The sequence below is a fragment of the Lepidochelys kempii genome, chromosome 24 (genome assembly GCF_965140265.1).
Source record: "Lepidochelys kempii isolate rLepKem1 chromosome 24, rLepKem1.hap2, whole genome shotgun sequence".
Taxonomy (NCBI): domain Eukaryota; kingdom Metazoa; phylum Chordata; order Testudines; family Cheloniidae; genus Lepidochelys; species Lepidochelys kempii.
This window is the reverse complement of record NC_133279.1, coordinates 8,302,674-8,325,476: the sequence shown is the minus strand read 5'-3', so window position 1 is coordinate 8,325,476 and position 22,803 is coordinate 8,302,674. Positions and strand designations below refer to the sequence as shown.

General features: G+C 49.8%; 1 protein-coding gene and 1 long non-coding RNA gene across 8 annotated transcripts in view; one reads left to right on the top strand and one right to left on the bottom strand.

Annotated features, from left to right (window-relative positions):
- Window positions 1-8,897, top strand: part of CGN (cingulin) — a 66,379-nt gene extending 57,482 nt beyond the window's left edge. For all 7 annotated transcript variants that reach the window (XM_073322423.1, XM_073322426.1, XM_073322424.1 and 4 more), the window contains 2 exons: window positions 3,179-3,342; window positions 4,119-8,897. In XM_073322423.1, the coding sequence (XP_073178524.1) occupies window positions 3,179-3,342; window positions 4,119-4,260 (306 nt within the window). In that variant the 3' untranslated portion in view covers window positions 4,261-8,897. The remainder of the gene's footprint in view (window positions 1-3,178; window positions 3,343-4,118) is intronic.
- LOC140902405 (uncharacterized) overlaps window positions 1-22,803 on the bottom strand; it is a 50,959-nt gene that overhangs the window by 4,594 nt on the left and 23,562 nt on the right. The gene's annotated exons all lie outside the window — the stretch shown is intronic.

The window sequence follows — 22,803 nt, the reverse complement described above, 5'->3', positions numbered from 1 at the left end:
CTCCAATTCAGGGCTGATCTCTCCTACTGGCCAATCCAATCTGGGTACCAATGGAAACCATGGGTCAGACCCACGGATCTGATCTTGGCTCATCTCCCACACATCTCCTCTCTGCTCCTTCACGCAGCATCTTTCTCCTCTTGGTGCAAGAGCCATCCCCCTTTCCAGCTGCAGCCACCCCATTCTCTCTGCCTCATCAAGCCCCTCCCGCCCCCCATCCTGATTACAGCCTAATATTTCGGTGTCTCCCCGTCTCATGTCCTTTTAGGGCATGTGGGGCAGGGTTTTGGGGGAAGACCCCATGCAGAATAGTCCTGTAGAAGCATTTTAAGAATCCGCTTCAGCTTCCTGGTCTCTGTTGCCACTCCATCTTGCCTAATTACAGCTGGTCTGCCATCATATCTCCCAAGCCTGCTCTTCGTTTTCGGTTCTCTGCTCCCCCCTTTGGCCTACTTGAGCTGCTCTCTTGGTGTTGGGGGCAGATCCTTTAGGTTCTACTGACAGTGCCTCTCCGTGGCTCACTGAGAACAAAACATGAGGGAACAAAAACACCCCTCTCGTTGCCTGACTAAACTGAGCCACTAGCCAAGATCTGCCTGCATACAGCATGTCTTGGGTGGCGTTCCCAGAGCCAGAAGCTTCCACACACAATACACTGGTAGGACAGTAGTTTGCATCTTCTCCACCCGGATTCCTTGTGGAGAAAGTCCTAATCACGCCTGGTTTCCTCAAGCTGTGGCTGATGCATGTGGCACAGTGGAGTGCGGATGGATCTATAGGAGTGTAAGGAGATAGGATAGCATCTGTCCATGGTGCAGAGGGAGCCTGCCCATGTACGGTAACTTAGAAGACTGTACGAATTCTGATCAGTATCTGAGCATCTTTATTTCTCCCCTTCCCTCCCACAAACCTCACTTCTGTCCATGGAGCTGACTCCATACTCAAACAAAAAAATCTTCCTGTCCTGGATGCTTCTTAACCCTCTAGAAGTCTCTCTTCCCTGCAGAGCTCACCTGGGCTCTTAGCCAGGTGTGGACCCTGGTCCCCCTCCCACAAAACCCTCTCACCCAAGTTTGGTGCTTCAGAATCCTAGAAGATTAGAGCTTGAAGAGACCTCGTGAGGTCATCTAGTCCAACCCCCTGCTCAAAGCAGGATCAACACCAACTAAATCATCCCAGGCAGGGCTTTGTCAAGGCAGGCCTTAAAAACCTCTAAGGATGGAGATTCCACCACCACCCTAGGTAACCCATTCCAGTGCTTCACCACCCTCCTAGTGAAAAAGTCTTTCCTAATATCCAACCTAGATCTTCCCCACTGCAACTTGAGACCATTGCTCCTTGTTCTGTCATCTGCCACCACTGAGAACAGCCGAGCTCCATCCTCTTTGGAACCCCCTTTCAGGTAGTTGAAGGCTGCTATCAAATCCCCCCTCACTCTTCTCTTCTGCAGACTGAAATAAGCCCAGTTCTCTCAGCCTCTCCTCATAAGTCATCTGCCCCAGCCCCCTAATAATTTTCATTGTCCCCACTGGATTTTGTCCAATTTGTCCACATCCCTTCTGTAGTGGGGGGCCCAAAACTGGATGCAATGCTCCAGATGTGGCCTCACCAGTGCCAAATAGAGGGGAATAATCACTTCCCTGGATCTGCTGGCAATGCTCCTACTAATGCAGCCCAATATGCCATTGGCCTTCTTGGCAACAAGACTGACTCATATCCAGCTTCTCATCCACCGTAATCCCTGGTCCTTTTCTCAGGAACTGCTGCTTAGCCAGTTGGTCCCCACCCTGTAGCAGTGCCTGGGATTCTTCCATCCTAAGTTCAGGACTCTGCACTTGTTGTTGTTGAACCTCATCAGATTTCTTTTAGCCCAATCCTCCAATTTGTGTAGGTCACTCTGGACCCTATCCCTTCCCTTCAGCCTATCTACCTCTCCCCCCAGCTTAGTGTCATTCGCAGACTTGCTGAGGGTGCAATCCATCCCATCATCCAGATAATTAATGAAGATGTTGAACAAAACCCGCCCCAGGACAGACCCCTGTGGCACTCCACTTGATGTCTAGCTGCTAACTAGACATCGAGCCATTGATCAACTACTCGTTGAGCCTGACAATCGACCTGTATAGTCCATTCATCCAATCCATACTTTTTTGACTTGATGGTAAGAATACTGTGGGAGACCGTATCAAAAGCTTTGCTAAAGTAAAGATATATCACATCCGCTGTTTTCCTCATAGCCACACAGCCAGTTATCTCATCATAGAAGGCAATCAGGTTAGTCAGGCATGGCTTGTCCTTGGTGAATCCATGTTGACTGTTCCTGATCACCTTCCTCTCCTCCAAGTGCTTCAAAATGGATTCCTTGAAGACCTGCTCCATGACTTTTCCAGTCTGCTTTTCTGAAGTCCAGGGTCCGTATTCTGCTGCTCTCCTTTTGTCAGGATCCTGAACTCTACCATCTCGGGGTCACTGCTGCCCTGGTTGCCACCCACTTCTACTTCCCCTACCAATTCTTTCCTGTTTGTGAGCAGCAGGTCAAGAGGAAGACGGACCCTAGTTGGTTCCTCCAGCACTTGCACCAGGAAGTTGTCCCCAACACTCTCCAGAAACTTCTTGGATTGTCTGTGCATTGCTGTATTGCTCTCCCAGCAGATGTCAGGGTGATCATGCCGGCCTGGGTGCGGGTGAGGGCTCAGGTTCCACTTCGAAATGAGGATGCAGGCTGTACGCCTGATAGTGCTGACAGACCTCCACTGCCTTCCCACAATTCCCCCCACATTCCCCCCTATGCCCAGAAGGCCAGACAAGTTCTCCCACAATTCACTGGGAAAGAATCTAGAGCAGCTCCGCTCGCCGCAGAGCTAAGGACTGTGGGATGTGCCCCTGCGAGTCCTAGTGTGTCTAGGCTCTTATCCTGCTCGCAACCTCCAGAGGGGGCTGAGCATGGCTGGTTCCCGGCTTGCTCTGGCCTCCTTCAGCACCAGGGCACTGCTGTGGCTGTGAATGGCTCTTGCTGCTAGCAGAGGCCCGGAGCGTCCTGGGGCAGGAGGAGAGGGGTAGAGGTGGGGGTGAGGTCCCTCCAGCACTGCCCTGGGTGTCCGGATCTAGGTGGCATCCTCCCAGCGCCACAAGCCAACATGCCCCTCCCCTTACGCCCCCATTGCTCTGCCCCGCGCAGCTAAGCCTACGCGTCAAGGCGCTCAAGCGCCAGATGGACGAGGCCGAGGAGGAGATCGAGCGCCTGGAAAGTGCCAGGAAGAAAGCGCAGCGGGAGCTGGAGGAGCAGCACGAACTCAACGAGCAGCTGCAGAATCGCGTCAAAGCCCTGGAGAAGGAGGCCTGGTAGGCAGTGGGTGCGGTGGGTGGTCAGGTGTGTCCCAACTGTGTGCTGCAGAATCCCCTCCTTAGCCTGGTGTCCTAGGGGTCCCCACAGGTAAGGGGCTCCTGGAATAATACGCATCCCAACTTAGCTCTTCTCCGTACCAGTCTCCCTATGCGGCCGGCTGAAGCCCTAGCTCATCTTCCAGCAGAAATGTGACCATAGAAAACTCCCCCTTGAGGAATAATCGCAGGCTGCCTGTCCCCTGCCCTCCTTCCAGCCCTGTAGCTAGGCATAGCTCTGTGCTGGGCGCGCCGAGGAAGATCTGCTCTTGGAGAGCAGGAATCTGGTCTAAGCGACCTCCCCGAAGCAGAGCGGCAGTGTGCCCATAATCTAAGCCATGCTCCAGTGCCCTAGCGAGGGTCGTTCACACTGAGCCTGCGGCCAAGGGAAGTCCGTAGCGCGGTGTGCAGGGATAGTCAAACAATCCTGCCCCGGTCCCGCTGAGAGTCAAGCGAAGGCTGGGCACTGACCTGCCCCAGCTCCATGGAAGTCTCAGCCCAGCAGGCTTGGAACGGTTCCTTTCTGGAATTTCATTGATCTTTTCATCTCATTGCTGCCCTCTAACACAGTGTTTGGGGTGCAGGGTGTCCAATCAGGGCTGTGGGCAGATGGGAGCTCCTGATTTAGAGCAGGGATCTCCCGTTGCTCTAGGCCCTAGTGGGAATCAGCCAGCCGGGGACAGAGAGCAGGGTCAGGTAACCGCAGCCATTCACTGGCTCGTCCTCTTCCCACCCAGGCGCAAGGCCACCCGCTCGGCTGCAGAGGCCTCCCTGGACGACGACCGCCTGAGCTCGGACGAGGAGTTTGACAGCGCCTACGGCCCATCCTCCATCGCCTCGCTGCTGACGGAGGGGAACCTGCAGACCAGCTCGTGCTAGCAGCTAGCGTGGGTCGTTAACTGGCTCCTGGGGTGCGCCCTTTTCCCCACAGTCAGAACTACTTCGGGCTCCTTGAGAGGCAGGTGCAGGGCGTCATTCCACGGGGGAGCGTCCCCTATCCACTGACGTTCCAGTCCCTTTAGGAGGAAAAACAACACCCTGGAGGCCAGCGATCCTTGGATTGGAGTTGGCTGACACATGCGTCCTTTCCAAAAAGCAGCTAACTGGAGAGGAGCCAGGAGCAGAAGAACTGAGAACAATGTGCAGGAAGGTTTTCTGCTTAAATTGGGAGGGAGGGTGGGGCAGAATTGGGTGTTAAGATCCCCAGAAAATTCTATTTAATCTGTTTTTCTCTGTGATTCTCAGGGCACTGCTTAAATTCCAGATGTTTCGTATCTTAACCAAATGTTTGTCTGTATACTGGGGGTGGGGGGTGGAAACAGATGTGCAATAAGGCAGGATGATATTCTGTGGCTCATAAACAAGAGGTGAACCTGTCTCTTCAGGCACCGTGGGAGTTCACTTTTCTCTGCCAGAAGGGGAAGCGTGGTAGGTTACCGTCAGCAACCAGAGTCTGAGGAGACGGTCCGGGTGTGTGGGAAAGCTGGGTTCTGCTCTGAGAGTGTCTTTAATGTCTACAGACAACCTCATGGAGTCCTGGGTCTAAAATCCAGCGGCTGCTTTTTCCAGGACTTTTGCAGCTTTCATTTCCTCACGCCCTGTTAAAGAGAAATTCCTGGCCAGCCCATCAATCCGTGGGGCCTACGTGCTGCTCTTCCCTTCTCTTCATTCTTTGTGAGCACGTGGCTGCGCTGAAGGATGGCTCTGACTTCGTAATGACAGAGGATGGGGAGTGGGAGCCTCAGGCTTGCGAAACTCTATGGGGCTAGTGTGCTTCACAAGGGACTCTGTTGGCACATTTTTGGCCCTTTCTGTTGGCCCTGCTCTGGGGGAGGAGGCCAAGGATGGGGATGTAGGTCAGGAAAAGTTTGAGATCGCCCAGGTTGACTGGGACCTCAAGGGTTCATGGCCTGTGTGAGAGGAAGTGGTGGGTCTCGGTCCAGTCCCCAGCTGTCAGTGACATTACACTAATCCCGTCGCAGCTGGCCCATGGAGGAAGAAGTAAAACAGGTTTTGGAATAGCTGAGATTTTTATCTGACATGATAGCACTTTGTTGTTGAAACTAATGAGCATGAGAGCTTGCCTCCACCTGTCTGAGCCGAGCGATCAATCACGAAATGAGGCATGACCCTGGGGGTCCATCCAGGGCAGGGCTGCCTGGCCATCCTGTCCACATTCTGCTGTCCTGTATAAAGGGACATCCAGCCTCCAGGGCTGTCTCCAATGCAATTAATAACAAACACCTGGGGTCTGCCTGCTGGGGGCCCCTCCTATCTTGCACCTCTCCAGCAGTTTCTCGCGTCTGTTTTTTGGCAATAAACCAGCCAGGGAAAGCAAACCCCTGCCTTTGGAAGCACGTGTGCTGCGGATGTTAATGAAAAGCAGGGGCTGTACTGGCCTTGATGGGCTGAGCAGCCAAATTCTCTCACCTTCAAGCTCCTCCATGTCCCCAAACGCTGCTCCTGCTTCACTCACCCAGCTGCAGTTGTAATCAGTGGAGTGTGAGCTGGGCTGGGCTGTAATGCATCCAGCCTATTCAGAGAGGAAAGAACAATACTGGGCCAGCCCTGCTTGAGACCTATGTATCCTTGAAACGAACCTGCCTTTCAGCTCCCATTGAGCCTCGTTTTGTAGCTGAATTTGCACCTGTTCCTAAAGTGCTGCTTTATAGATTGGGAACATATGTGGGGCGAGGGAGCGTTTCCACTGAGTGTGTGACACCCCCCTCCGCCCCGCTTCTGTTGTGGGTTGAGCTGCTAACATCTCAGTTTCCCTCTGTTACCTTTTTAAACTTCACCAGCTCAGGGGTTTCAGAGCAATTTGAAAGTCAGGCCTTGACCGTTGTGCATTAATGGGGAGTGTCCAGTGGGGGAAACTTAGTCCAGTGAATTTCTGCTTGGAAGCGGACTTGGGGGTAGAACATTTAAACATGCCTATGTTTTAAAATAACCCGATTTAACATGCACATGCCCCCTGCCTGAGGCAGCAAGAGACAGGAGCAGGGGTGGGGAGGTGACAAATACACCGTGATGCTCGGTCTGAGCTCAAGAGCTAACAAAAATCCCCAATGCCCAAATATAGCCATTGCCTTGTCTTGCATGATTTCAGCTTCCACTAGTGTTCACGCCCTTCTGCTCCCAACAGGGGCCTTGCTTGCTTGCGCTGCCTTGCTCGGCATGCTGCCCTAGAGCAGGTCTCCGTAGCCACGTGGATGAGACGGTGCTTTGGATGCTTGTTTTTTGTCCTGATGTTTGGTTCGAACGTCTGCAGCTATGGGCCTGGCAGTTCGCAAAACGCCATGGGAACAGCAAGTCCTCGGAGTTCTCATCTGCTCCATGGCAGTGTGCTGGTCACGCAGCCCAGAGAGCCACTCTGAGGCTTGCTTGGACCATTTAAATAGCTGCCCCTAATTGGGACCTCCCAAAGCTGCTGATCTAGATGTAAAAGGTGTTTGGCTCTAGCGTTTCCAGGCGAACATCTCCCCCCCGAAAACAAACACACTCAGTAGATAAATTCTGCAAGATGCATCTCAGGTCATCGACAAGCCAGTGCTGTCACCTTCTCCTGGGATGCAGTGGTTCAGAGACACCTTTGCAATCTCTCAACCTACCCCAACCAGCTCCAGCTCTCCACCATGAGGCTTTGGGGAGGAATCTGCTCAGGGAGCCAAGTTTTTTCTTGTTTAGAGGCTGCCGCCACTGAGGAAGAGCAGGTGAATCAAGGCTTGACTTACGAATCAAGGCTACATCGTCTGCTGGCGTGAAGGGGAGTAGCTCCATTGCCGTGGATGGAAGACCGCAGATCTGCACCAGCTGAGCATCGAACCCCAGCTTTCAAACAGCTGGATTTTCAGCTGATCTTGGTGGGTTGGGTCTCTTTCTCTCTGGATTTTGATTGGGACTCTTCACACTGGGCACTTAATAATTGAAACAAAGTTTCCTTGTTAAAACACCCACAGATGGGTGGGGGGAATCTTCCCCCCACACACACACACAGCCTACCCCCCTAAAAAGCCCTGGATGGGTGCAGCTGTATCATGACGACAGCCTGAACCTGTTATGCTCTGTGACTGTAGGAATGTGCCCATTGCAAAGGAGCTGGAGCGAAGGTTTCACTAACCAGGTTGCCATCCACACCTTTTGAGGGCTGTCCTGTTTCACTCTCCATCTGCAGGGCCTGGGTGGGTTTCGTTGCAGGCAGCCCCCGCCTTCTGCGCCTGGCTTTGCTCCTCCTCCAAACCCGCCTGATCTGGAGGGGGCTGCAGAGAGGGAGCTAACCAAGAGCATTTCTCCAGAGCTGGCCAGCCTCTGGATCCCAGGGTAGTCTCCCTAGACAGCAGATGCCTCATCGGGGCTCTATTGGTGGATGCAGAGACCCACCCCTTGCACTGTTAACGGGCAAGCTGCTCAGTGAAGCAGCAGCTTCAAAAGGGAGGTTGTAGGGGTGGAATGAGGAGATGGAATTTAAGGTTCCCTTCCCCCACCAGCCGTCAAAGTAATGGGATGTGAGACTCTCGAGAAACAGCCATAGATGAGCTGTGTGGCTCATGGAGCAAGAAGATGGTCCTCCCAGCAGAGTTTTGGGGTTTGTTTTGTTTTTGTTTTTGTTTTTTTGAGATCTAACATACCTCCCACTTCAGGAGCCTGATGGGAGCCAGCCCTGCTTCAGAGCTGCTAAGGGACTCCCGGACGTTCATTACAGACCCTAGCAGCAGGCGTGGGTGTGGCTGGTTGGAGTGAGTGACACTAGGCCGGGACCAGCTTAGTGCTGGAATTTCCCCCCTCCCTCTGCTGTAAATGCAGAACAACCACCTGGAAGTCAGTGACGCTTCTCCCAGGGCTGCCCTAGTAACGGGCCCATTGATACTCTGCCGCAGCGAGAGCCAAGGAGCTGCAGAATTGTGTGGTCCGATTGTCACCCCGCAATGTGCGTGGGGATCCCGCAGCAGCTGGGGCACCGTTTCCCCCTCTTCTGCCTGGTCAGTGAGGACTGAGCGAGGCTGGGCCTTGCCTTCCAGCTGGCTCTGTGGCTCTATACACCAAGAGGATGTTTCGCTGCCAAGCTGGACCAATTTTCTTGTGGGCCCCAGGCTTTGCCCTCCTGGCAGTTGAATCAGAGACACAAGCCACCTACATGTCCCCCCCAAGAAACGTGCAGGGATGAGCCTGGGTTACGGGTGGTCTCCACAGGCTGTTCTGCAGAGGCTGGGCGAGAGGGAGGGAGGGAGGGGGAATCCTTGCTGAGATCTCCTGCGAGGATAACTTGCTTTTTTAAAATAAAACCCGATGTAAGAGGAATTTGAGACAAGGGAGGGGAAGGATGATTCAAGTCCCATGCTAATAGCGTTTATTGCAGAGTGGCTTTCATGCCCCTGTGGATTCTGATTGCTTGTATAGCAGCATATGAGAGAGATGATCTGATTATTATGTAACTTTGTTTTCCTCTTGCATATGCCCTTCAACTTGTATTTTAAAATTAAAAGTTTATACATGCTGAAGCTAATCTCATTGCAGTTTTCCCCTGCATCTCGTATTTATTTTTGTTTGTGTTGTACTAGGAGCCCCAGTCATGGAACAAGACCGCAGGGCGCTAGGCGCTGTACAAACACAGAACAAAAATACAGTCACTTCCCCAAAGAGCTGACAATCTAAGTATCAAATGAGACAACAGGTGGAGATGGACAAATGAGGGCACACAAGGACACAAATACCTTGCAGCGTCAACATTTAAAACAATTTTATTGTAACAGCATTTCAAAGTTTTGGCCCAAGGGTGGGGGCATGGGGCCATCATTTGAGCTCCCCGCCTCAGGTGCCAAAATGTTGTGGGCCAGCCCTGGCACACATTATTATTGAGGGTTATCAAGTGCTAATTAACTTAGTTGATCTGAATGGCTGTGTTCACCGTGATGCAGTGGTGAGCTCAAGTCCGACCTGTCCTGGCCACTTTATCCCTGGTGTAACAGTGCTCACTTTAAGGGACTTACAGCAGGGGCATGTCACTTACAGAGCTGAATTGGTCCCGTAACTGGGGAAACAAACGTATCTGAACTGCAAAGAGATAATGAACAAATTCCCTGCTGTTACATCCTATCAGTAACCAAACAGCCCCCCTGAAAATAGCAGTTCTCTGCCCCTCTCCTTTCACTGGAGGAAGGTCTGTTTGCATTGAGATAGCACCTAGGAACACCAGGGATGAACTAGGACCCAGTAGGTGCTGTACTCCCATAGGAAAAGACCCTTCCAGTCTCACTGTGTTCTGCACAATCTAATGATTCGCATTTCACAGCCGGGGATGCTGATGCAAGGTCTTCAATGCAATGGTGCATTCCTGCTACTCCACTCCAGTGAGAGCAACCATCTTGCGAAACACCTCTGGAGCCAGGCAGAGTGACCGGCTTAGCAGCTGATGGGTCATTGGGATCCGGTTACAGCGGGAGTTACCACTGTGTTACTAGCGTGAGCATCTACAGCACTGGACCTTCAACCCCTACCCCCTACAAGTAGGCTAGTTGAAGTTTAAAGTGCCACTTAAATGGGGCTTGAGATTTTTGTGTGGGGCTAGGAGTTGGACTGGGGGAGTATTCGAGCTGTATCGTGAGCAAATGCAGAAGCTGAAGCAAAGCGTTTCTCTTCAGTTTATTACAGTAGCATGTAGGAATCCCAGTCAGGGCCCTGTGACGATGCACGGACAAAGACTTTCAATAAGCCAAACGTGGGGTTAGTGCCGCCAAATTCAGGAACATCCTTTCTGGATTATGAAAATCTTGAACTCCCTGTTTTTTACAGAACTTCAGTTTTACCAGATCACTCAGATCTTGGACACAGTAACACTTAAATTAAACTCTTCTGGGGAGAGTCAGAGAGATCAAACTGCACATAGCAGCTGTGAGTGACCTCTCTTAATACCCAACTGCAGTGATGAGGGTCAGATAAGAACTCCCATAGGGCAGAATCTCTAACTCCTGGTCTTGTGCTTTCACCCTATGTCTGTCCTTCCTCTGGCTAGCAAAGGAAGCTGCCTTTAGCTAGAAAATGGACTTTGTATGAAGACTAGTGGATCACGGAAGAAAAGGCCAAGTGTTTAATTCTTACACCCTACCTCCATTAAAGAGAAAGTTAACCCTACAGCTACGATGAAAAAGGTGTGGAAAATGGGTAAGGAAGGTTGTGTTGGATCAACCAGCATTTATTCCAAAGGGTGATGTGCTTTACCTGAGATAATCGCCCATGTTTCTTTGGAGCAAATATTGCCATCCGTTTCACTGTGTGCAGAAATGTCCATTTCTCTTCCCTTTGGAAAAATCCCCCACTCCTGAGAAAACGATTGTTGAATCCCATAGGCAGTGGGACAGCAAGGGAGGGTCAACACAAAGGTTGATGTCATGAGGGAAATTGCAGCTGTTTCTCCATTGGCTCATTGCTGCTACCGACCTTTTTGCTAATTGCAGAACAAACCCTGTTTACTTTTCCACAGGTGTGAGTGCTTTGTTGTTGTTTTTTAAATTGCCAAGGGCCTTTTATAGCAGCCAGCAGTCAAGGTACAGCTCAACCCATCCTCTGAATGCCCAAACTCTGTTGTGTTGGGTGGAGATGGTGCAGAGAATAAAGTGAACTGTCAAGCTGTAAGTCCCCTGTTATGATAATTGGGTCTACAAATTTACCTTATCTGTAAGATCAATTGGAAAAAGTATATGAAAGTTCATCAGCTGTTACAATAACCTCTAACAACAGATGGCGATGGAAAAGAGGTCAAGTTGTTTTTCATAATAAATGTAATAAACAGATGCAAGAGAATTAGTGCAGGCAAAAAACCAGCCCTGCTGATATTCTTCAATGAGTCGGTTGAAATCGTGCTTGGTAAAAACAGAAGACTTGGGACTGGAAATTAATGAACCAGAATTAGTGTGTTGGATATTAGGCCTAATGGGTGGACAAAATCGTGAGGGGATGGGCTGTTCCACACACTCCGTGCTTAAAGAAAAGATGGAAGTTAACCGAGGTCGGCACGGCACGGCCCCCAGGGTTAACGGTTAAGGTCCAGTTAAGCCTAATGTTTGCAGGATAAACTTTGACATCCCTCATGTGGGACGCAGGATCAGGGTGGTCAGCGCAAACTGCAATGTTGAATTGGTGGATGGAGATGGCTGAAAATGAGGCCCAAATAGCCAGTGCTCTGCGTTCAGTGGGAAACCCTTTTTTCATGTGGATGTCTATTTCCTCAAAGGGGCCTTCTGAAAGCTACTGCCCGTCCTGGCTGTTGGGGTTGGTTTAATGGAGCTTCCTTGACAGCTCGTGGGGGCAATGGATGGGGGCTCAGGAACCCTGGATTCTATGTTCCTAGCTCTGCCACTGATTTGCCTTGTGACCCTCGGCACATCCCTTCTCCTCCCACCTTGTGTCTGGCTGGTCTATTTAGACTGTACGCTCTGCAGGGCCTGTTGCTCACTAGGTTTATGTGTAGCACCCAGCACAGTGGAGGGGGCTTCCAGCTGCTGCAGTGATTCACATCACGCATCAGGTCTATCTGAGCTGCAACCCACTCTCCCTCCCTTCATCAGATCCCTGTTCGCAGCATCACCAGGAGCAGCAGCAGGGAGTTAGCTGGGCGTTTACATTTCGATTCCTAGTAAAGGGTCAGCATTGACTGGAACTAGGACCATAGGCGTCAACTTCTCCTGGCACCAGTGGGGTGCTTGACACCCCCCCCGGCTCCTCCCCAACTCTGCCCCTGCCCCCATTCCAACCCCTTCCCCAAAGTCCCCACCCCAACTCTGCCCCCTCCCTGCCCCTATTGGATCCCTTCCCCAAATCCTGCCCCAGCCCCACCTCTTCCCCGCCTCCTCCCCTAAGCGTGCCAAAGTTCTGCTCCTCCCCGCTCCCTCCCACAGCATCTTATGCTGCAAAACAGCTGTTTCACAGCAGCAAGCGCTGGGAGGAGGCGCCGGTGAGCTGGGGTGGGGCAGGCAGCTGCTGGTGGGAGCAGAACACCCCACCAATTTTTCCCCATTGGTGCTCCAGCCCCGGAGCACCCAAGGAGTCAGCACCTAGGACTAGGACAGAGGTAGAGGACTGTGCAACTGCCGATAGCAGCAGCCCTACATTGGGTGCTTTGGAAAGGCTCCCGCCTAGCCGCGGATTTGCATAAGGCAGGTGCTTCCCCCTCCCTGAGCTGTTCTCGGTGTTTATCTCTAGTCATGGGATTTAATCAAACACACTCCACCTACAGCAGATCAGGCCCTGGCTCTCCTGGCTGATAGCCATTCACCCCCTCACCTGCTCCGCATTAGCAAGAGGGATGTGGCAGGGACCTTGGTTTTAAAGTGCTGACTTGCAACTCCAGGCACCAGGGCTCAATGCCTGTCTCTGCCACAAGCTCCCCACGTGTCCCTGATAAAATCACTTGAACCTCTCCAGGCTGCTGCTCCCCAACTAGAAAATAAGGCTGCAGATCCTTCTTGTCTAACTGGATTGCAAGCTCTTCAGGGTAGGGACCGGCCCTCACTCTATACATGCCCTGAACACAGTATGAGTGGGCCTTAAGGTACTACTGTCCTGCAACTAATGGACTAGTGTAGAGGAAAGAAAACGAATGTGGGACGAGCAAAACTCAATAATAACGGGGGATTTCAACTCTCCCCATATTGACTGGGTATGTGTCACCTCAGGACAGGATGCAGACATAAAGTTTCTTGACATCTTTAAATGACTGCTTCTTGGAGCATCTAGTCCTGGAACCCACACGAGGAGCGGCAATTCTTGATTTAGTCCTAAGTAGAGCACAGGATCTGGTCCAAGAGGTGAATATAGCGGGACTGCTTGGTAATAGTGACCATAGTATAATTAAATTTAACATCCCTGTGGCGGGGAAAACACCACAGCAGCCCGACACTGTAGCATTTAATTTCAGAAAGGCGGACTACACAAAAATGAGGAAGTTAGTTAAACAGAAATTAAAGGGTACAGCGCCAAAAGAGAAATTCCTGCAAGCTGCATGGAAACTTTTTAAAGACCCCATAAGAGAGGCTCAACTTCAATATATACCCCAAATTAAAAATCATAGTAAGAGAATCAAAACTGTGCCACTGTGGCTAAACAACAAAGTAAAAGAAGCAGTGAGAGGCAAAAAGGTGTCCTTTAAAAAGTGGAAGTTAAATGCTAGGAAAATATGAGAAAAATAGGAGCATAAACTCTGGCAAATGAAGTGTAAAAATACAATTAGGAAGGCCAAAAAAGAATTTGGAGAGCAGCTAGCCAAAGACTCAAAAAGTAATAGCAAAAAAATTAAGTACATTAGAAGCAGAAAGCCTGCTAAACAACCAGTGGGGCTACTGGACAATTGAGATGCTCAAGGAGCATTCAAGGACGATAAGGCCATTGCGGAGAAACTAAATGAATTCTTTCCATCGGTCTTCATGGCTGAGGATGTGAGGGAGGTTCCTAAACCTGAGCCATTCTTTTTAGGTGACAAATCTGAGGAACTGTCCCAAATTGAGGGGTCATTAGAGGAGGTTTTGGAACAAATGGATAAATTAAACAGTAAGGAGTTACCAGGACCAGATAGTATTCACCCAAGAGTTCTGAAGGAACTCAAATGTGAAAGTGCAGAACTACTAACTGTAGTCTGTAACCCATCATTTAAATCAGCTTCTGTACCAAATGACTGGAGGATAGCTAATGTGACACCAATTTTTAAAAAGGACTCCAGAGGTGATCCCAGCAATTACAAGCCAGTAAGCCTCACTTCAGTACCAGGCAAACTGGCTGAAACTATAGTAAAGAACAGAATTGTCAGACACATAGATGAACCTAATTTGTTGGGGAAGGGAAATCATGCCTCACCAATCTACTAGAATTCTTTGAGAGGGTCAACAGGCATGTGGACCAAGGGGATCCTGTGGATCCAGTGTACTTTTTCAGAAAGCTTTTGTCAAGGTCCCTCACCAAAGGCTCTTAAGCAAAGTAACCTGTCATGGGATAAGAGGGAAGGTCCTTTCATGGATTGGTAACTGGTTAAAATATAGGAAACAAAGGGTAGGAATAAATGGTCAATTTTCAGAATGAAGAGAGATAAACAGTGGTGTCCCCAGGGGTCCGAACTGGGTCCAGTCCTATTCAACATATTCATAAATGATCTGGAAAAAGGGATAAGAAGTGAGGTGGCAAAATATGTAGATGATACAAAACTTCTCAAGATAATTAAGGTCCAGGCAGACTGCGAAGATCTACAAAAGGATCTCTCAAAACTGGGTGACTGGGCAACAGAATGGCAGATGAAATTCAATGTTGATAAATGCAAAGTAATGCACATTGAAAAACATAATCCCAACCATATAAAATGATGAGGTCTAAATTAGCTGTTACCACTCAAGAAAGAGATCTTGGAGTCCTTGTGGATAGATCTCTGAAAACATCCTCTCAATGTGCAGCGGCAGTCAAAAAAGTGAACAGAATCTTGGGCATCATTAAGGAAGGGCTAGATAATAAGACAAAAAAATATCATGTTGCCTCTATATAAATCCATGGTACGCCCATATCTGGAATACTACATGCTGATGTGGTCGCCACATCTCAAAAAAGATATGTTGGAATTGGAAAGGTTCAAAAAGGGGCAACAAAAATTATTAGGGGTATGGAATGGCTTCCATGTGAGGAGAGATTAATAAGATTGGGACTTTTCATCTTGGAAAAGCAGTGACTCAGGGGGGATATGATAGAGGTCTACAAAATCATGACTAGTGTGGAGAAAGTAAATAAGGAAGGGTTATTTACGCCTTCTCATAACACAAGAACTAGGAGTCACCAAATGAATTAATAGGTAGCAGATTTAAAGCGAAAGGAAGTATATTTCACACAGTCAGTCTGTGGAACTCTTTGCCAGAGGATGTTGTGAAGGCCAAGACTATAACAGGGTTCAAAAAAGAACTAGATAAATTCATGGAGGAGAGGTCCATCAATAGCTATTAGCCAGGATGGGCAAGGGTGGTGTCTCTAGTCTCTGTTTGCCAGGATCTGGGAATGGGCAACTGGGGATGGATCACTTGATGATTACCTGTTCTGTTCATTCCCTCTGGGGCACCTGGCACTGGCCACTGTTGGAAGACAGGGTACTGGGCTAGATGGACCTTTGATCTGACCCAGTATGGCTGTTCTTATGTGTTAACCATTGGAACAACGTAATGAGGGGGAGGGAGGGTAGTGGATTCTCCATCACTTCAAGTCTTTAAATCAAGAATGACTCAACCCAAAGTCTAGATTGCTGGGTGAGATTCTCTGGCCTGAGTTATACAGGAGTTCAGACCTGACGGTCATCATGAGCCACCTTTGGCCTTCAAATCCATGAAATTTCAGGCACTTGCGTTTGAAAATGTCGTCCCTGGCTCCCAGCCTTAGACAAAACTCTCTCTGTCTCTGTTTTGACCGTCTGTATCATTAGTATGTATTTGTATTACCATCCCACATAGGGGCCCTAGTCATGGACCAAAACCCCATTGTGTATATATAAACTTGTGGAGCTGCTTCTGGTTTACAAATGCTTTCAAGTCACTGCTCTGCGTTGAGAAGCCTTGTTTCAAAGGGGGTATTTTTGTAGAACCTTTAAAAAAAAATCCCTTAACTCATGCATAACAATTCGAGTTGGGAGTTGGTTGCAGCCAATCTTATATGGATAAGATACCATCTGGGTTTCAAACTGGAACAGGGTTGTAACTAGTTCCCCTGACACAGCTGCATTGGTAATGCAAGGCACAATCATTCTTACCACACCTAGTTGTTATCCATTGATCCTAGGAAGTAAATGTAATTAGTGGGTTAATTTCAGCTCCATTAGAATGATGGGGCCAGAGGAACTATCTGCTCAATCAAAAAAAAAAAGCCATTAGGCCAAATGGTTTTCCAGGAAGGCGTTAGTTGCTTTAAAGATCTAAATGCTGCCATCATCTTTAAATTTCAAAGTGTAATCATCTACCAATGCAAAAGCTCCTGGTTGAAATACAGTATTAAATGCAATGAACTCACCCTGCCTTCGATGCGAGAGTCTTTTACAAGCAGGGGCAGAATTACAATTTCCAGCTGTTGATTTACTCCAACTGATTTACAAGGCTATTTGCTATGCTGAAAAGCCTAGCCGCAACAGGTAAGGTGTCTTTTTGCAATCTTGCTCAGATGCTTTGCAGAGGCAGTGTGTGCGTGAGATTATTTATGACCTGGCCAATCCAGTAAAACTCTTTTTAATCATAACCTCAGCAGCAACTGGGTGGTGGGAAACGTTGTGCATGTCTTCAAAGGAGACTGATTGCAGAAGCTGGCCCTATTTCTTTATGTGCAATGATAAACTGTAAGCGTTCTTACAACTACAATACCCACCTGCTGAAGTGAAGAAACAAATTGACAGAGCCAGAAGAAAAGGAGTACTTGTGGCACCTTAGAGACTAACCAATTTATTTGAGCATGAGCTTTCGTGAGCTACAGCTCACTTCAGTTACCTACTACAGGACAGGCCCAACAAAGATAATAACAGAACGCCACTAGCCATCACCTTCAGCCCCCAACTAAAACCTCTCCAGCGCATCATCAAGGATCTACAACCTATCCTGAAGGATGACCCATCACTCTCACAGATCTTGGGAGACAGGCCAGTCCTTGCCTACAGACAGCCCCCCAACCTGAAGCAAATACTCACCAGCAACCACACACCACACAACAGAACCACTAACCCAGGAACCTATCCTTGCAACAAAGCCCATTGCCAACTGTGCCCACATATCTATTCAGGGGACACCATCACAGGGCCTAATCACATCAGCCACACTATCAGAGGCTCGTTCACCTGCACATCCACCAATGTGATATATGCCATCATGTGCCAGCAATGCCCCTCTGCCATGTACATTGGTCAAACTGGACAGTCTCTACGTAAAAGAATAAATGGACACAAATCAGACGTCAAGAATTATAACATTCAAAAACCCATCGGAGAACACTTCAATCTCTCTGGTCACTCGATTTCAGACTTAAAGGTCGCAATATTAGAACAAAAAGACTTCAAAAACAGACTCCAAGGAGAGACTGCTGAATTGGAATTAATTTGCAAACTGGATACAATTAACTTAGGCTTGAATAGAGACTGGGAGTGGATGTGTCATTACACAAGTAAAACTATTTCCCCATGTTTATTTCCCCCACCGCTCCTCGGACGTTCCCGTTAACTGCTGGAAATGGTCCACCTTCATAGAATCATAGAATATCAGGATTGGAAGGGACCTCAGGAGGTCATCTAGTCCAACCCCCTGCTCAAAGCAGGACCAATCCCCAATTTATGCCACAAATCCCTAAATGGCCCCCTCAAGGATTGAACTCACAACCCTGGGTTTAGCAGGCCAATGCTCAAACCACTGAGCTATCCCTCCTTGATTATCACTACAAAAGGTTTTCTCCCCTCCCGCTCTCCTGCTGGTAATAGTCATCTTAAGTGATCATTCTCCTTACAGTGTGTATGATAACACCCATTTTTTCATGTTCTGTGTGTATATAAATCTCCCCACTGTATTTTCCACTGAATGCATCCAATGAAGTGAGCTGTAGCTCATGAAAGCTTATGCTCAAATAAATTGGTTAGTCTCTAAGGTGCCACTAGTCCTCCTTTTCTTTTTGTACTAGGTACTGTAGTCTATGGAGGTGGCTGTATGTAAACCCTTGCTCTAGCCTGGTGAAGAATCTAATAATAATCCCTAGTTTGTCTATAACACTTCCCCCCAGTAGATCTTGAAGTACTTTAAAAGGAGGTTGGTTTTATTATCCCAATTTTACAGATGGGGAAACTGAGGCACAGGCAGATGAATTATCTAGAGTAATCATTTACACTGCAAACTCTTTGGGGGCAGGGATTGTCTCTTACTAGGCATTTTTACAGCTCCTAGCACATTAGGGATTGAATAATAACAGAATCATAGATATCCTTAGTATGATTATTTATCTATCCTGAGACTGACCTGGGGGACTTCAAAGGGACCAGATATTCAGAGGTTGGGGGAGGGAAGAGAATTTCTCAGCAGTTCCTGAAAATCAGGCTCCTTTAAGGGTCTCAGGCTGGGCCCCCAAAGTCATGAGTCGTTCTTGAAACAACCTGGCCTTTGTTTTTAAACTGAACTTTGTCTTTAGGAATAAAATGCACTTTGGGGTTTTTAACCTAGGCAAATAGCTGGTCAAGATACTTATCTGGCCCCTCCTGCCCCAATATCTGAGCACCTCACAATCTTAAATGTGTTTATCCTCAGCCCTGCTATTGTCCCCATTGTATGGATGGGGAAACTGAGGCACAAAGAGTGTGAACTTGGGCAAGTCACAGGAAGCCTGGCAGAGCTGGGAATTGAATACTAGTCAAAGGTAAGTGCCCTTCTCATTGTACCAGCTATTCTCTGGTTTTGACAGGGTGGGGGTAGGCTCCCCATCAGCTGAGATTTCTAAAACTAGAATGGACACATCCTAGGAGCTACCCCAGTTGAGTAACAAACCCTGCTCTGTTTTGTGAAGGCTGTCTGGTGTTACTGCAATATGTGCTGGGTGCTTTGGTCTCTGAAGAGTGGACAAGGCCCTACCACCAGTCTATCTCCGTTGGACTCGCTGGGCAGAGCTCATGGTGGGAGGCAGCTATGCTGGAGGCCAGAAGCTCAGTCTCCAAGACATGGAGGCAGCACGGCTTACCCTTAAGGAGGAGTGGGCCCCCTTGGGGGTCTGGCTCATGGACAGCGTTTCTCCAAGGGACTGTTCGGAAGCTGGAGCCTAGCTCAGATCGGTGGAGCCCTGACAACCAGTATAACCCCGGGGGTTGGACATTGATTCCAGACTGAGAGTGGCTTTTTATCTAATCCCCCTTCCCAAAGGCCAGGAGCTAACCCAAGAAAAGGCCCTGTTATGCCGGAAGAAGTGTGGCTCCACAGAGGCGAATACTGGTGTAACTAGGTTGGTTTAAATTCATGCTTTGGCTTATCCTGAAAAAACATCCCCATAGGGGAATGAACTCTCCCCTTGCCAGCCCTTTATACCCGGTGAGCTGGGGTCCGCGTTAGGTAATGTACTGCGTTAGGTAACGGTAGCATTAAAGCAGGACCTAAGCCCTACGTCAGCTTAAATTGAGACTGTTCGTTAAACTGGTGCAGCTCTTCTGGCCATTACAGACTCAAGTGTCTCGACCCCGACGTGTTTTTGGAAGGAGGGCAGTTGGGGAAGGGACAGGCTGTTGGCAGGTGGGTTCTATACCCAACTTTGGGCACCGAGTTTAACCAAATAGGATCAAAATCACCCCTGTGGTGTGGTCATTACAAGGTTGGGTGTCATCCTTGGGCTGCCAGGGTGTCCCTACCTCCCCTGCCCCACAGGCTGGAGCAGCCTGGTGGGGATGGGTCAGAGAGTGACTCATGCCCTGCTTGCCAGGAACACACGTTAGTTCAGCCCCCCGTCTTCTGGCAGCAAAATAAGGGAGGCCCTGGGTGGTGTCAGTGGGAACTTGACGCAATGTGGAGCCAAAACGTAGTCACCCCGCTGTGGTCATACCCGTGCCGGGCTGCCCCCTCCCTGGCGAGGCTAGAGAGGGCCACGAATCACAAGCTAAAGCAGAAGCACTGGGTCTGATTCTGGCCTCTCACACTGGGGTGACTCCGGAGTGGCTTCACTGAAGTGAACAGGTTTACATGGCTGGGAGTGAGAAGAGGATCAGGCCTGGTGTTTTCGCACCATGCCCTGGCAGCAGGGAAGAAGCATCCACCCTCTTCAGGTTTACTCTGGCATAGCCTCCTGGGAACCACTCCTGTGACTTGAGCAGAGTAGATGGGATTTACCCCCTGCTATCACCAAGGGCAGAATCGGACTCTGCCTGATTTAACTCAGCTGTCCCTGTGCCCAGTGCTAGGAGCTGTATATTCCCAGCAGGGCACACACCAGCCTCTCTCTGCTGCACCCCCTGCTTGTGTGCATGTGTCATGGGGTGACCAGGCCGATGCTTTGGAACTGCTCTGTATGAAGCCAGTCAGGGCTCTGGGGGAGCCTCCTCTCTCTGACACTCTTGCCAGGGCAAGACGTTTACACAGCTTTGGCCTTCCTGGGTCTGACGTTGGAGCATTCAGCATCCCCTTCCACACTCACTTCCTGCAGTGAGTCCTCCTGGGAGGGGCTCCTGGGGAAGCCAGAGGCCCCTGCACCCCAACTCCGCAGACAGCAGTGTCTCTCAGCCAGTGTGTAAAAGAGAAGGTTTATTTAGTTGACAGGAACACAGCGTGGAACAGAACTTGTTAGCACAGAAATCAGTGACTTTCAACCAACTCCCTCTTGGGGGAACCCCAGGCCAGACACCCTGGACTCCCCCCTCCTTGAGTCCCGCACAGCAGACTGAACTGGACCCTGCTGCCTGGCCTCTGACATGCCCATTGCTCCTTCTCCCATCTTAGTCCTGCTTCCTGGGCAAAGTGTCACCTGGTCACACACCCCTCCGAGTTCTCAGGTTACAAAAGGCATTGGCCATCGCTTATGGGCAGGCAGCCCCTGAGGGTCTGAGCAGAAGTCACACACCCATATTCCCACCACTTAGGCACTGGAGTGATACACAGGGAAACTGAGGCACACACAGTATTCATGCAAACCAGTAACTCACATAGGCTCACATATTACGTAATGAGGAGGAAAACCCCACTTTTGTCACAGCATGTCTCTCTTGTCCATGATGCAGTGCCTGGGGGTGGAAGAGGATGTGGGTGGCAGGGCAGAGCAGCGCTGCTGGGGTGGCACAGAGGAATTTGTCTTTCCTTGCAACCCATCGCTTCTTCCTGCCACTGACGGGCTTGTGTGCAAGAGGCTGTGAACCACCTAAGAGCCAGAAATGGATGGCGGGCAGGGGAACGAGGGACCTTGTTTGCCTTCTCAGGGCCTGATGCAGCGAGGGCCCCTGTGGTGGGAGAGGCGAGTGGGAGCGGCTGAGAGCAGCAGTCCCTGCTAGTGGCTGGCTCCTCTGTCTTTTATGGAAAGTTTCCTGCTGTGTTTGGATGTGGTTTCCCTAGCTACCCTATCACTCTGGTTAATCAGCAAGGGAGGTTAATTGCAGGGTATAGGGGCATTTTCATTCATCAGGCTCCCGCTCCCTGTATGGGTAATGGGTATTTGGGGTGCAGGGAGAAGCTCTGGGGGGCGCCGGAGGCCAGGCTGAGTGGGAGGGATCAGAGATCCCTTCCCCCAGGCTGCAGCCTTTCCTCCTCTCCTCCCTTCCCCAGCGGCCTCCCTGCTGGCAGAGAAGGCCTCACGCAGCCAGGGTGGTGTGTGTCTGAGGGTGTGAATCGGAGAGGCGTGAACGTGCACCCGGCGTGACACAGCAGCATGCGAGACAGAGCTGCTTCCTGCACCAGTGCCCCAAATCCAGAGGAGCGCGGGAGAGATTCCCTTGAAGTGAGCTGTAGCTCACGAAAGCTTATGCTCAGATAAATTGGTTAGTCTCTAAGAAGAAAAGGAGGACTTGTGGCACCTTAGAGAACTAATTTCAGAGTAACAGCCGTGTTAGTCTGTATTCGCAAAAAGCAAAGGAGGACTTGTGGCTCCTTAGAGACTAACCAATTTATTTGAGTATGAGCTTTCGTGAGCTACAGCTCACTTCAAGGGAATCTCTCCCGCGCTCCTCTGTAGCTCACGAAAGCTCATGCTCAAATAAATTGGTTAGTCTCTAAGGAGCCACAAGTCCTCCTTTGCTTTTTGCGAATACAGACTAACACGGCTGTTACTCTGAAATTAGTTCTCTAAGGTGCCACAAGTCCTCCTTTTCTTTTTCCTCAAACCAGTGGGAGCCATGAAGGAAAAACCTTGCTTGATCCTGTGAATAGAGAGAGTGGCACTATGCTGTCCCCACTTCTCCCCTCTCCAGGTCAGAAATAGCTCCTGGGATCACACCCCCAATCCAGGGGATGGATCACACCCACCTCTGACAGACAACCCAGGGCAGTACGTGTCTGGCTTCTCCAGCTGCTAAAGCCTTGTTGAATTGGTAGAGTGACCCCAGAGAACCCCCACCTGGGGCTGGGATGGGAGCTGCAGCTGGGCTTCGGATCCAAAACCTCCTGTCCATTATGGCATTTTAGAGCTGGGGAAACTGAGGCACCGAGTGGGACTGTGACTCTCCCCAGGGTCATGCAGCAAGTCCAGTGAGAATTCAGCCTCCTGTGAAGTCAGTTAATAAGGACGTTGTTCCCCAGTTGTTCCTCCTCCATCCCATCTGCCTCTTGTTTACAAAGGGGTCCTGGTGCTGGGTCTTTGGACTAATTGTTGTTACTTGCCTAGTAATGGAGAGCTGGGAAGGGATGCTGGGAAAAGGATTCTGTTTATGCACAGAGATGCCTTCATTGCAGCTGGGGTGGGAGCATTAATAATGCCCATCCTGGGAGACATCTC